The sequence below is a fragment of the Pantherophis guttatus genome, chromosome 1 (genome assembly GCF_059756535.1).
Source record: "Pantherophis guttatus breed Tessera chromosome 1, ASM5975653v1, whole genome shotgun sequence".
NCBI lineage: Eukaryota > Metazoa > Chordata > Lepidosauria > Squamata > Colubridae > Pantherophis > Pantherophis guttatus.
In genome coordinates, this window is record NC_142063.1 from 151789759 (window position 1) to 151805710 (window position 15952).

At 42.3% G+C, this 15952-nt stretch overlaps 1 protein-coding gene across 1 annotated transcript in view; it reads right to left on the bottom strand.

Moving 5' to 3' along the window:
- Window positions 1-15952, bottom strand: part of ABCB11 (ATP binding cassette subfamily B member 11) — an 84427-nt gene that overhangs the window by 6549 nt on the left and 61926 nt on the right. The window contains exons 23-27 of the mRNA XM_034426926.3: window positions 15264-15467; window positions 7638-7879; window positions 6559-6715; window positions 2814-3011; window positions 743-949 (exon numbers count right to left, since the gene is read on the bottom strand). Of these exons, the coding sequence (XP_034282817.2) occupies window positions 743-949; window positions 2814-3011; window positions 6559-6715; window positions 7638-7879; window positions 15264-15467 (1008 nt within the window). The remainder of the gene's footprint in view (window positions 1-742; window positions 950-2813; window positions 3012-6558; window positions 6716-7637; window positions 7880-15263; window positions 15468-15952) is intronic.

Genomic DNA, 15952 nt, shown 5'->3' on the forward strand with positions numbered 1-15952 from the left:
AGAGGTTGTAGAAAAAATGGTTTTAAAAGTAAAAAAAATAAAAATTGGCCACGCCCACCCAGTCACATTACCACCACCCCCACCAAGCCATGCTCACAGAACCGGTAGTAACGAATTTTAGATTTCACCACTGGTGTGGCTTCCTACTCTTCATGAACATATTTCAAAAGATTTGAGGATTAAGGCATGTGTTTGGAATGTAACAACTCTTTCATAATTCTGAGAACACATTTTTGGAACTTGTGATTCGGTGCCTGGATTTTCCTTTTTTTGTCATCTTTCTAGTGGTGAGTCAATTAGGAAACAAGCAAGAGACCCTGCAGATATTCTCAAGGGGATTCCTGGATTCTAAAGAAGCGAGCAAACCTAACTGGAACAGTAAATTAGGCACCAAGGGACCACTTCCGTGGAGAGAGATTTTTCCACGAACTGCAGGGGGCATGGTTTTATGTGCTGCCTGTATCCTGCGGATGGGGTTTCTCACATGCTGCGGCCCGGTTTCTGACATGCCGTGGCCCAGTGCCGGTCCACAGATCGGGGGTTGGGGACCCCTGAATTAGGCTATCATAGATCTATAGGTGAGATAGCCAAACAATTCACAATAGAAGAAATGAAAGCCGAAGGCAAACTACTCAAAACATTATTGTGAACAGAAGTATTGAGAATATGTTAAACCAACAGTGAAGAGAATGTTCAGACCAGTTTTCTTTCTATCACATAGGATTTTAAAAATGGTACTTACTTGGGGGAGTGACATCACAAATTCATGCAATTGAGCTTTCTTGGCAGCTGTTATCACTTCATCCATAGATATTTCTCTGCTGTTATCACCGTATTTAATGTTGTCGACAATGCTACAGTCAAACAGCACAGGTTCCTGAGAAACTATTCCTATTTTAGATCTAAGAAAGCGGATGTTTACTTGTCGGGTGTCACGGCCATCTATCAGCTGTACATCAAAAACACAAAACATACAAAACGTCTTTGGTACAAAATGAAGATTTCTTATTCAAACCTTTGCTTGTGTTTGCTGACATGTGTGAAATTTAAGCACCACAATCTGTGTGGAGAATTGCATGGCTCTTCATTAGTAAAAAAATACATTTGCAAGCTAAGAGTTCTGCAGAATCTCAGGGTTTTTGTCAGATTGATAAAATGAGTGACATCGCACAAGCATGCATGCATAGCATACACACGACACTTGTTTTGGCATTTGCCCCCTGAAGACCCCCATGCCTAATTCTGGAATTAAAGATTTGAAGGTCTCAGTTTGAATTTACCTCCATGATATATGTGGGAGAAGCAAAACCTGCAACAAAATATTGACATGTGAAATCTATTCTATGAAGTCTATCTTCCCACGCCAATCCTCCTACCACCAGCCTACCTGATCCTATCTGACTTCAAAGAGTTAAACTAGATTAGATCTACTTAGTACTTGGATGGAAAGTCATCGGGAAATATCAGGATTGTACAATGAGAAGTTTAAAAAAGCAAAGCAACCCCCCCCCAAAAAGGACTGGGTTATTTATAGGACCATCTCTTCCCAACTCTTTCCACCCAATCTGGCATGAGGGATACGCTCTGGGTACCATGTACTAGGGAGTGTTGGCTGGCAGGAACTAGAAAGAGAGAGATTAGGTTGGTTTTATCCCTGTTGGATCTGATTTTTGTAAGGCCTTGAAAACGTAGCTTTGTGCCTGATTCTGGGGCCCTGGGCATTTCTTGATTGTGTGGGTGATTGGTTCCATTTTTTTTTATTGATTTGATTTTTATCACGCCCTTATTATTTTATAAGTAACTTTATAAGAGGGGTGAACATATATAATGCTCCTTTCTTCACTTATTTTATACCTGGTTGCTACATATTTTATTTTTATTTGCTTTTTTATACTGTGTATTTTATGCATTTTATTTGTTTTACTGTAAGTTGCCCAGAGTCACTAAAAATGAAATGGGCATCTATATCAGTGGTGGTATTCAGCCAATTCTATCCGGTTTGAGTGAACCGATAGCGGTGGCTGCGGGAGGCTCCGCCCACCCGCCCGGATGTCATCACGTCCCGTTTTTGATGCTCTGCGTTTGCGCGGAAGGCCTTGCGCATGCGTGGAGGTGGCATGTCCAAGCGAAGCAAGCGTGCGCGTGTGCTCACATTTGCGAACCGGTGGTGAAGGTAAGTGAATACTGCCCCTGATCTATATGAAATGGATAATGTATTTATTTATCTATAAATTTATTTGCACATCTTTATTATTGCAAAGGAAACTGCACTGAGAAATTGATTGATGGGAATATGTATTTACAAGGAATTGAAGGGATTTTTACAAGGATTTCAAAGAGGCCTTTTTTTAAAAAAAAGGGGGGGGGAGGGAATTGTTAATTTCCAGAGTGGTGTTTCTCAGCATTGGCAACTTTTAAGACATGTGGACTTCAACTCCCAGAATTCCCAAGTTGGCTGAGGAATTCTGGGAGCTGAAGTCGAACATGTCTTAAAGTTGCCAAGGTTGAAAAACACTGGTCTAGGTCATAGAACATACAGCTCAGGGGTGAAATTCAGCAGGTTCTGGAGAACTGGTAGCGGAAATTTTGAGTAGTTCGGAGAACTGGCAAATACCACCTCTGGCTGGTCCCAGAGTGGGGTGGGAATGGAGATTTTGCAGTATCCTTCCCCTGCCACGCCCACCAAGCCACACCCACAGAAATGATAGTAAAAGAATTTGAATTCCGCCACTGATACAGCTGATATATGAAGACCGAATTGCAGATTCAGTTATTAGTACTTTTATGTTATCAAAGCAACAAAGGCTATTTACCACTTTTCCTTCATCAGGATCATAAAACCTCTCCAGAAGTTGAACACAGGTGCTTTTCCCACATCCACTGCTGCCAACGAAGGCAAGGGTCTGCCCGGATTTCACAGACACCAAGAGGCCTTTTAGCACTTGGGTATCAGAACGAGATGGATACGTGAATTTACAGTTGAGAAATTCAATTCTTCCATGGAAATTATCCTGATTATACAACAGCAAAAAGAAAATCCTGCTTCAGAATTGGCAAATGACTCTCTTAGGAAGCTAATGAATGTTTTTTTCTGTAGTTCCCAAAGCTGACACAGGTCACTCTTTAAATCAATCAACTGGAAGCAGATAAAACTGAAATCCATTTGCATTCAGCACAGCGCAAAGATTTCCTATTCCGTTTTCATTTGTAAAAAGTTAATGTTTTGTGAAAGGAGAACAAGAAAATAATATTTTAATCTGATTTGTACTTTGATGTATGCTAACAAATCTTCAAAGAAAGTTGAACATTGAACAACTTCAATGAAAGGGCAGATATCAGCGGATTCAAGGCCAATTCGTATAATGTATGAGAGTTAAATTTTAAGAAATATATTTTGTCAACCATTTGCCACTGACTCTTTCCTTTTATAGATGACACTAAAACCATAGAATCACTAATTAGTATTGAAAGTATATAAGCATTAAATGAATGCTTCGTTTACAACTGTCTAACAACTTCAAGAGTTGAATGAATCCACAGTGTGGTATTAGGACTTGCACTAGAGTTTTGAAGTTCATGGTTTTGCCTCAGGTCAAAACATTTCAAACAAATCCTACTGGCCAATGTCTCTAAACAGAGGATTCTCCAGTGTACCATGTATTTTACTGCATATCTGGAATGGAATGGAATAGAATGGAATAGAATAGAATAGAATAGAATAGAATAGAATAGAATAGAATAGAATAGAATAGAATAGAATAGAATAGAATAGAATAGAATAGAATAGAATAACTTTGTCACTTTAGGTAAAGGTAAAGGTTCCCCTTGCACATATGTGCTAGTCGTTCCCAACTCTAGCGGGCGGTGCTCATCTCCGTTTCAAAGCTGAAGAGCCAGTGCTGTCCAAAGAATTCTCCGTGGTCACGTGGCCGGCATGACTAAACACCAAAGGCACACGGAACGCTGTTACCTTCCCACCAAAGGCGGTCCCTATTTTTTCTACTTACATGTTTAATGTGCTTTCGAACTGCTAGGTTGGCAGAAGCTGGGCCAAGTAACAGGAGCTCACCCCGTTACACGGCACTAGGGATTTGAACTGCTGAACTGCCGACCTTTCGATCGACAAGCTCAGCATCTTAGCCACTGAGCCACCATGTCACTTTGTCACTTTACATTGTCACTTTAAATGTACACTAATCGGCATACATTAAAATGAAATTTTGTTGCATTCAGCTCTTTAAGAGTCACACCTCCAATATACACTATATAACCATGACAAAAGAAATAAACAAATACATACACACATACAAAATTATGCATATAGCCACATATATTATATGACACAGAGAAGCAACCCAGTCTGGATGTGTACATGTACATGGCAAGAAAAACGCATCTTGCGAGTTTACCAGACGGATGGTCTAGGCCTAGGGAACAAAGCTGTTACGGAACTTGGTAGTCCTGCTAGAAATACTTCGAAGCCTCCTCTCAGTGGGGAGGTACATCTCACAGTTTAGGAAACCCTAACCCTTACAGGGACCATTAGTGCTGGCATTCATTATAATGTGTATAATAGAAAAGGCTGCCATGAAAGTAGTCTATGGAGCATGATAAGCACTGGTTCAGTTAAAGTGTGTGTGTGGTTGTGTGTGTGTCTCTGTGTGTGCGTGCACGTACACATGTTGAGGGGTATCTTCCTGCTATGAAGTAGACAATAAACTGCTGGGGTTAGCTTGTAACCAACTGAAGTGCTCAAGCACTTCAAAGCAACGTAACAAGGAAAAGCACATTTTGAAAGTGGAGCACAGAAAAACTCCCATCCCCTCAGACTGCTTTAATGGTGGGGGGTGGGGAGAGATTAATAGAGGGAAATAGCTGTTTCTGCCCTCTAGATACTGATCTCTCTCCATTTTGCTGATGGGGCAATTGAGCTGGGCGGCTAACTCCACCAGTATTCCCAAGCAAAGGCACAACGAAACGTTGCTTCTGGCAGATTTATCGGATTACAAGGGTAGAAAAAAACCCACAACTACCGCTTCTTTCTGTCCTGATGCAGAGTAACTGAAAGGAAATCTATAATCCTGACCTACAAAACAAGGAAGTTTGTACAGGATATATTTAGGTTTATTTGCTATTTTCGGTACAGGTCATCCTCACACAATGACTGCAATTGGGGCGAGCAACTCCATCACAGAGCAATTCAATCCTTAAGGGAAACATCAGGCAGCCGTGCTCAATTTACAACATCTGTTCTGATGCAGTTGTGGAGTGACTCCTTTAACATCATGCGACCGCCACTTGTGACTTTCTGCCTGACTTCCGCAATGACTTTGCTTGTCAGGAGTCGGCTGTGAAGGTTGCAAATAGTGATGATGTAACCGCAGGACGCCATGACCATCACAAATCTGAAGCGCCAATTGTGAAGCGCCTGAATTTTGGTCACATGACATAAGGATGCTGCAACAGTCGTAAGTTCAAGGACTGATTGTACAGCTACTGTTTCAGCATGATTGTTAAGTTTGAATGGTCACTAAACAGAGTGGTTGTTAAGTGAGGACTACCTGTACCTCAGTTCCGGTTTTATTTCTTGTGCACAATATTAGTAATTTGGCTTACTTGTTGACTATAATTGTTGCATGAATTCACCTGGTATTTTGCATCCAAAAGTGACTTAAGAAGTTCTCTAACTGGAGGACTAGAATAAAATTGGGGCCTGGTTGGCAAATTTTGATAAGGGACCAGACAGGCATTGGGAAGCAAAAATTATCCAAAACTTGAAAAGAGAACATTTCATTAAAAAACATTATTGGTTGCCATGGCTATTGGTATCAAAGTTATAGATCGTAATAGCAATAGCATTTAGACTTATATACCACTTTACAGTCCTCTCTAAGCAGTTTACAGAGTCAGTATATTGTCCCCAACAATCTGGGTTGTCACCTCGGAAGGATGGAAGGCTGTCAACTCTGAGCCTGGTGAGATTTGAACTGCCAAACTGCAGGCAGCCGGCAGTCAGCAGAAGTTGCCTGCAGTACTGCACTCTAACCACTGCGCCTCCGTAACTCATCTACCATACTTTTCCAGTGCAAATTGATAGATGTTTTTTGACTTCCCTATCCAGGTTGGAGACATGATGTCTGCCCTATGGTCACGCAGCTGGTTATTGTGCCCAAGGGTGGATTAGAATCTGACTCTTCCTGCTCCTAATCTAGCACTTTAACTACTACACCAAGCAGTTCTCCTTGGATATTATGTCTTCTGGGATATAAAGAACAGGACAAAACGAGTCAAGCCATAATCACAGTGTCTATGAGCAAATATTATTGCTTGGCACCAGAGTGCCTTGGTATTGTCCTAAACATGTATTATTTGCTCAACACTGAGCTGACATTGTGCCCACCAGAGAGATGCCAGGACATGTTGCTCTTTTCCCCTTCGTTTCCTGGCACACAGCACACTGTAATCTCATTTGCTCGAGGGCGGCAGAGAACTGTCTGACCTTTGGATCGTTCCAATCCTACAATTATGTGATTCGAATAACAGCAATTATTTTCTTACCCATTTTTCTCCGGCGTCACTGTACGCACTGATTCGGGGAATCCGATCCACCAGCTGAAAAAAACGGGCGGCTGCTATTTTAGCCTTGGCATAATTTGGGGTATAAGAGGACGCTTTTCCCAAAGCAGTTCCGCTAGTAACAATGGAGGAAATCACCCTGAAATTGGAAAAGACATGTCTCAGTTTGCAGGACACTTTATATATATATATAAAAAGCCTTGTTGAATCAGGTGAAAAGTCTCTGGTTGGGTTTTCATCCAGGACCAGCAAATTGGGATTGAGAAGCTGACAAGTAAAAATTAGAGGCCTCCCTTTTTTATTGCCTAATCTCCAGAATTTGATTTTAAATTATATGTTAACATCTTGGTAAGGCCACACTTGGAATATTGCATCCGGTTTTGGTCGCCATGATGTACAAACAATGTTGAGACTCTAGAAAGAGTGCAGAGAAGAGCAACAAAGATGATTAGGAGGCTAAAATATGAAGAATGGTTGCTGGAACTGGGCATGTCTGTCTGATGAAAAGAAGGACTAGGGGTGACATGATAGCAGTATTCCAATATCTCAGGGATTGCCACAAAGAAGAGGGAGCCCAGCTATTCTCCAAAACACCTGAGGGTAGGACAAGAAGCAATGGGTGGAAACTAATCAAGGAGAGAAGGAACCTAGAACTAAGGAGAAATTTCTTGACAGTTACAAAATTAATCAGTGGAACAACTTGCCTCCAGAAGTTGTGAATGCTCCAACAGTGGAAGTTTTAAAGAAGAGATTGAATAATAATTTGTCTGAAATGGTATAGGGTTTCCTGCCTAAGCAGGGGGTTGGACTAGAAGACCTCCAAGGTGCCTTCCAACTCTGTTATTCTATTCTATTTGCCCATTTACACATATTTGTAAAATATCTCCTGACATGGAGGACCATTCTTTATTTAGTGATCACAATATTTTATATCCTCCCCTCTTCCATCTTTTTGAACATTGTTTAGCTTTCCCAGTCAGATATTTGTCTGTAACAATATGAGAATTCATAGATTCCGTGGTGTTTAAAGAAATGGTACCTCTGTAGGGGGGGTTTCTTACCTAAATACGTAGCTGTAGTGAAGTCCTTCCTTTTCGACTAAAAATCCTCCGTATAGGTAAGAGACAGAATTGGCTATGAACAAAACACACTGTGCAAAGCCATAACAAACGCCGTAAACGTTCGCTTTTTTAATAGCTGCTCTGTAGGGGGCTTCTAGCTGTTTCTCATAAACATTGATAAAAGTTTTCTCCCTTCCAATCCCAGCAATGGTCCTAATATTTGCAAGGGCTTCGTTGGAAATCTGATTCCCAAAGAAAAAGAAAAATCTGTTAAGGATTATACACAGGTTTATCAACGATTGTATATAGGCGTTTCACTTTAGAAAACTACAGAATTATGATTTTTACATATTAAAATTCAGGGGTGGTATGACATCTGAAGTAGGAATCGGCAAATCCAAAGCAGACAGCAAATCATCCACAGCAGGCTTAGATGGTCTCTATGGAACACCAGAGTAAATATTAATTAATTTATTGTTTCTTTGTCACCAAGAATCTGCCTCTTGACAACTCCAGAAGAATAAGCCCTGATTGTTTAAGATGACCTTCCAATTCAGTATTGGGTTTCACTTACCTTCGCTACTGGTTCAGAACTGTGAGAGTGCGCTTGCGCTTTGCTCATGCATGGCGCTTCTGCGCATGTGAGGTGCCTGTGATGATGTCCGGGTGGGTGGGCGGAGCCTCCCGCCGCTGCAACCGGTTTGCCCGAACCGGGGCGAACCAGTAGAAACCCACCACTGTTCCAGTTGTAAGGTAAGCCTGCTAACCCTTATCAACGGGCCTGGTGGCTCAGCAGACTGATAGCATTGTGATTAACACCAGCTGTCTGCAATTACTGTAAGTTCGAATCTCACCAGGCTCAAGGTTGACTCAGCCTTCCATCCTTTCTACGGTAGGTAAATTGAGGACCCAGTTTGTGGGGGCAATAAGCTGACTTTGTATAAATATATAAAAGTATGAAGGCTATTGCTTAACGCATTGTAAGCCACCCTGAGTCTCCAGAGAAGGGCGGCATATAAATCAAATTAAAAAAAAAAAGGGATAATGGAGATATGCTTCTTTCTTTCTTTCTTTCTTTCTTTCTTTCTTTCTTTCTTTCTTTCTTTCTTTCTTTCTTTCTTTCTTTCTTTCTTTCTTTCTTTCTTTCTCTCTTTCCTTCCTCTCTCTCTTTCTTCTTTTTCTTTTTCTTCCTTCCTTCCTTCCTTCCTTCCAGTGGTGGATTGCTACCCGAACCAGGGTGAACTAGTAGTGGCAGGGGGCTCCGCCCACCCGCCCAGACGTCATCAAAAATGCTCTGCGCATGTGCAGAAGCGCCGCACGCTGCCAATAGTGAACCGGTACTGCCGGGATTTGAAACCCACTACTGTTTCCTTCCTCCCTTCCTCCCTTCCTTGTGTGAGAATAACTATAAAAAGTAGATAAGTGTAGGTCAAAGAAATGGGCAGGGCCAGGAGTGGGGGAAATCCAGTATTTGATTTCAGCTGAATTTATATTTAAATTATATTATATTACTGTTGATGAGAATATTCCCCATATCTTTAAACACGTTTCCCTTCCTCCTCATTCTGTCACATGTTGGGATTGCAACACTCTTGTCATTTCCTTAGATTGGGCAACTGTTTTACTGAATAGACATGGGGACCGTTTGGGCAGACTTCGGCCTAAATGCTTTGCTTCTCCTAAAACCTGATTTCCGATTCTGAGCCTCTGCCCTTCATTGGTTGGCCTCCGAAGAAGAAATCAGACCTACTTTCCGGCTGAAGCCAGAACTGAATTAAGGCTTGACACACACAATGTTAATCCAAAAACTATAATTATTCTGGAGATGAGTTTACCTATTTGGGGCAAGACTATTATTGTAATTGGTGGCATATTCTTTCATCTGGGTAAGGTTCAGGCTGTCCTGAATTACAGGCATACCTTGTTTATTCGCACGTAACCTTGTCAAACTGTGACTGACTCGCCCTGCTTGTTCTGTTCTCAAGTTATTAGCATTAGCCAGGAGCGTGGTGGCTGTTCTTTCAGGTTCACAAAGATGTTGTTTTTATATCATTTGCATTTTCAGAATATCTAAACTCAGGCTCATAAAGGTGCTCTCCAAACCCCTTTCCCTTCTGTGTATCATTATGCTGAAGTACAATAAACTGAACACAAGTTAGACAGCCATTTCTCAGAAGTTTTGCTGGTACTGCATTTGTTTGAGAACAAATATATCCTCTGGAATTCAGAATATAGTTTTTAAACATTATATCATATAACACAGATAAAAGGAGAAAGGAGCGGGGGCCGAAATAAAATTACATTCAGATCTTATGGTAGACAAGACTTACATGCTTATTAAGCTGAGCAATGGTTAAAATTCCTGCATCTAGGAATATACCTTTATGGTGGTCCTCGACTTACGACTGCAGTTGCGTCCAAAATTTCAATTGCTTAGCAAGGCAGCTGCTAAAGTGAGTTTTGCCCAGGGGTGAAATACTACCGGTTCAGACCGGTTCAGCTGAACTGGTAGTGATGGCGGCAGGAGGTTCGGAGAACCAGTAGCGATGGCAGCACGAAGCTCCGCCCACCTGCCCGGTCGTCATTACTTCCTGGTTTTAACCTGTTTTTTACCCTCTGCACATGCGCAGTGCACTTCTGAACCGGTAGGGAAGGTAAGTAGATTTCACCCCTGATTTTGCCCCACCTTACGACCTTTTGTTCCACTGTTGTTAAACAAATCACTGCCGTTGTTAAGGGAATCAAGTAGTTGTTAAACAAATCTGGCTTCCCGCATTGATTTCACTTGTCAGAATGGTGATCTCATGGCACTAGAAGTTGCCAGGTGCCTGAATTTTGATCATGTGACCATGAAGGTGCTGAACAGTCATAAATGTGAAAAACAGTCGTAAGTCACTATTTTCAATGCCCTTGTAACCTTTAAAGGTCGCTAAACAAGTGTTTGTAAGTGAAGGACTACCTGTAGTTTAAAAATTGTTCTATTTCTGCCAACGGCCATCTTTTCTTAACGATATAGGGTTATTCCTAACTGCTTTTCAGCAAAAGAGCCTTGGTAGTACAGTGGTTTAAGGCACCATGTTATTAAGCTGGTTATTAAGACCAGCTGCCTGCAATTACTGCAGGGTTCGAATCTCGCCAAGGCTCAAGGTTGACTCAGCCTTCCATCCTTTCTAAGGTAGGTAAATTGAGGACCCAGTTTGTGGGAGCAATAAGCTGACTTTGTATAAATATACAAAAGTATGAAGGCTATTGCTTAATGCATTGTAAGCCGCCCTGAGTCTTCGGAGAAGGGCGGCATATAAATCAAATTTAAAAAAAAAGAAAAAAAAAGAATGCATGAATGAAGTTACCTAGTGGCACGGTTTGTGACAAAAATCACTCTGTTTCCTAGATGGGGACCTGGGCAGCAAGGTGTCTCAAACTATTTTGAATTTAAAACCTACATTTTTAATTATTCGTGCCCTATTTTAAATTGTTACATTCAGTTTTTACGTTGTTAACATTTGTACACCATCCAGAGTGTCTCTGTAAGGGAGCTGGGTGGTTTCTAAATGCGATAAATAATTTTAAAAAAAATAATGGATAGATTAGCTCTTACATTTCAAAAGTTTTAGAAGCCTTCAGGTTCAGAAACCTGTTTTACCTCTGTTGCAAATATTGTACGTTGCTGTGTGGCGATCATCTTTAGCAGGAAGCCAGTTGGGACAGATGGGAAATGATATCATTGTAAAGCTGTTTCATTTAGATATAACATTACAACTAATAACTGTTTTCTCAATAAATGTTAATTGTAATGCTGTTAAAAATGAATTAAAAAATAGATGAGCGGAAAGAAGACATTTTGTTCAATTTAGTGATTCTCTTTTTCTCTCTGTTTTTATTACTCAGATGTTGCAGACTTCCTGGAACCAACCTAATGGAGTATTAGAAGAAAAGAAGCAAAATGCCGAACAGGAAACTCTTAGTCCTGTGATGGCGACCTATGGCACGCGTGAGAGCAATCTCTCTGGGCATGGCAGCCATCGCCTGTTGCTCTTCCAGGTTCCATGCGTGCTGGCCAGCTAGTCTTCACGTGCACAGAAGCACTGGAAACCGGAAGAGCAGCTCCCTGGCATGCATGCACGCTCCGGGAATCTGAGCTTCCGGTTTCTGGCGTGTGCATGCACACCAGACAGCTGGTCTTTGTGGGTGCATGCATGCCAAAAAACGGAAGTGCAGCTCCCTGGTGCACATGCGCTTGTCGGGAAGCTGAGCTTCTGGTTTCCAGCGTGTGCATGCACGCCGGCCAGCTGGTCTTTGTGCACACATGCATGCCAGAAACTGGAAGACCAGGTGACCGGCACGCATGTATATGCCGGAAACCGGAAGCTCAGCTTCCCGGTGTGCACACACACTCCGGGGAACTGCTCTTCCAGTTTCCGGTGCTCCCCCACACGTGCGCGCTCCCATTTCAGGACTCGGTGCCGAAAAGGTTCTGGGAGGGCAACGGGAAAAGGACAACACTGTCTTAGGCCTTTGGTCTCCTCTAGGAAGAGGAGAGAAGAACAACATGCATTTGCACAAGAGACTCTTTGACTTGTATATAGGAGAAGGTGAGAGTCATATGTCATCTATGGAACATATATCCCCAACATCTCAAGTCTCTTCTTTCTTTCTTTCTTTCTTTCTTTCTTTCTTTCTTTCTTTCTTTCTTTCTTTCTTTCTTTCTTTCTTTCTTTCTTTCTTTCTTTCTTTCTTTCTTTCTTTCTTTCTTTCTTGGTTCGATTTATATGCCACCCTTCTCCAGAGACTCAGTGCGGCTTACAATGCGTTAAGCAATAGCCTTCATACTTTTGTATATACCTGCTTAGTAGGACTTCCCCCTCCCCCAAGCGGTGTTCTTTTTTATAAAAAGTCAGCTTATTGCCCCCACAATCCAGGTTCTCATTTTACCTACCTCGGAAGGATGGAAGGCTGAGTCAACCTTGAGCCTGGTGAGATTTGAACTCGCAGTAATTGCAGGCAGCTGGCAGCTAAGTGCTACTTAACAGCACTTTAGTCTGCTGCACCACCGAGGCTCTTTTAATTTAATTAATGCACATATTGCCTACGCTGGAAATGCTAATGAGGATGGTGTCTAACCAGCAACAAATGATTAATGTGGGAACATTTAGATCCAAATGCCATTTAGATATGCTTCTTTCACTGGGATCTAGTCATTGTCTCATCCAAGTAGAATACTGGAGAACCTGAATTTATTTGTGACTATCAGGACTATGGTGGCAGGGTGGCTCAGTGGTTAAGAATGCTGGGCTTGTCACCTGGAAAGCCAACAGCCAGTTCAAGACCCAAGTGCCACATGATGGGGTGAGCTCCCGTCCTTTGCAACCTAGCAGTTTGAAAGCATGCAAATGCAAGTAGATAAATAGGTACCACTTCGGTGGGAAGGTAACAGTGGTCCATGATGCCATGCTGGCCGCATGACCGTGGAAATGTCTTTGGACAGCACTGGCTCAATGGCCTTGAAACAGAGATGAGCACTGCCCCCTCTAGTAAATATTTGCAAGTAAAATCTGCAGGGACTCCTTTATCGGGACTATACAGCACTTCAAACTTTAAGGCAAAAAGATGGATTGAAGGGCACAAACATGGCACCTCTCTGCATTTCCTTGAAGCAGCGGTAAGAAAGGAACTTCTGTCTCAAGAAAGGAACAGGAAGTTTGGATGAAGAAACTGCAGAAAATATGACAATCACATTCACCCAATATTTGGTTCCCCTATCCAAAATAAATATACAAATGACAAGATCCTAAGACATGGGTTGGTATCAAAGGCCCCAAGTTAAGTGAGGCGTAACTTTGTTGCTTGTATCCTTACGATTTATATTGATTGTTTCCTAGTATGATTTGATTGCTTATTTGTACCCTATGACTATCATTAAGTGTTGTACCTTAAGACAAATTCCTTGGGTGTCCAATCACACTTGGCCAATAAAGAATTCTATTCTATTCTGTTCTGTTCTGTTCTGTTCTGTTCTCTTCTGTTCTCTTCTGTTCTGCTCTGCTCTGCTCTGCTCTACTCTACTCTACTCTACTCTACTCTACTCTACTCTACTCTACTCTACTCTACTCTACTCTACTCTACTCTACTCTACTCTACTCTACTCTATTCTATTTTTTGTTTGTTTGTGTTAGTCTTGCCTCCCTGTGACTAAATAGACAAGTCACTGTGGTTTTCTTGGCAATATTTTAGGTGGGTGGCATACCACTTCCTTCTTCGTAGGACTGAGAAAAATGGACTGGCCCAAGCTTTCATGTCTAAGGCAAGCATAGACCTCACCATTTCCTGGTTCCTATGCCAGTATCTTAACTATTAGACCAAACTGGTTCTCAGTCAATAATTACATAAATATAGCTATAGATGCTCCTCAACTTACAACAGTTTGTTTAGTGACTGTTCAAAGTCACAACGGCACTGAAAAAAGAGATTTATGATCAGTCCTCACACTTATGCCTATTGTAGCATCCCCATGATCACGTGATCAGAATTCAGATGCTTGGCAACTGATTCATATTTATGATGGTTGCGGTGTCCCAGGGTCCTGTGATCCCCTTTTGCAACCTTCTGACAAGCAAAGTCCATAGAGAAACCAGATTTAACGACTGTGTGACTAACTTGAACAACTTCAGTGATTCATTTAACCCCTTTAGCAAGAAAGGTTGTAAAATGGGGCAAAACTCACTTAACAACTGTTTCACTTAGCAAAGGAAATTTTGGGCTTAATTGTGATCATAAGTCAAGGACCACTTGTACTGTATAGCTATACCTTCAGAAATTAAAATCAGTGAACATCAAATATTTCAAGCACACAAGGACCTATGGGGAGACAGCCTATATTACAAGATTTGAGAGGGTCCACTCTTGAATCCAGTTTGTTACAGTTCTTTTAGCTGCGATTTACAACTGTCTCTCCTGATAATAAAAGTGCTTTTCAGGTTTAGAAGTGGACACTTCGAAGTCACAGATTCTCTAAGGAGCAAGTCATCTTTCCAACAATAGAAATGGTACCGTCTGGGAAGCTTCTATTGCTTAACAAGCTCTGTTCATGTGTACATGTAGAGCAGGGGTATCAAACACAAGGCCTGTGGGCCAGATGTGGCCCACAGGGTGCTTAGATCTGGCCTGCGGGGCCATCCTGGAAACAGCAAAGGACTGGCCCACGGTGCCTCTGCCAGCGAAAATGGGCTCCCAATCTCCGTTTTCAGCTGGGATGGCCTCCTGCAACCCTCTGCCAGTGAAAACGGAGCTCGGGAGTCCTCTGTTTTTGCTGGCAGAGGGTTGCAGGAGGCCATCCCAGCCAAAAATGGAGATTGGGAGCCCATTTTCGCTGGGAGAGTACTCGGGCCGCCACAGGCAGCCCTGACACTAGTGACGTCAAGCTGGCCACGCCCACACTGGCCACGCCCACTACTGCCCCCCAAGGTTAATCACAACCCTGATGCAGCCCTCAATAAAATCGAGTTTGACACCCCTGACATATATAGAGAGAGACACACACAGATATAATTACGTGACAAAGGCAATTGCTCAAGCAGTTACTCATCGTCTCAGTCAGTCTTAGAGTAAAACAAAAATAAAGCCCATTACCCTTCCGGTAGCTTCCATTGCTTTCTTGTCCTGAGATGCAAAGCCTGTCAGCATTCGAGACTGAACCATTCCTGACAAAGCCAAGAAAGGCAAGAAGCAGGTTATGACTAAGCTGAGTTTCCAGCTGAAGTAGAAAGCGATAATAATGGAGACTCCGATATTGGTGAAGGAATTCACAATCATGCCTATCTGTGTGCCAGTCGCCTAGGAAAGGAAGGAAATCAATCAGTCAATCATCAACAGCTTCTTGGACCAAGCTTGGCTCTATTCAGCAGATGCTGGAAAGCTCAAAGAGGCAACACAATATTTCAGGACAGGGGTGTATATCAGGGGTGGGTTCTACTTACCTTTATTACCGGTTCGCAATGGACTGCGCACGCACGCTTCTGTGCATGCGCAGAAGCTTCCTGATGATGTCGGGGTCGGTGGGTGGAGCCTCCTGCCAGTTTTACTACCGGTTCTTGCGAACCGGTCCGAACCAGGGGCAACCCACCACTGGTGTATATGTCCCACCATCTGCCTTACTCCATTCTGTTACTCAGTCACTAACGTTGAAATTCCATCTGACCTACTGCCAGCTCTTTTTATTTTTCTCACTATGTATAGGTAGTCCTCCACTTACAATGGTTCATTTAGTGACCATTCAAAGTTACAACGGCACTGAAAATAGTGACTTATGGCCATTTTTC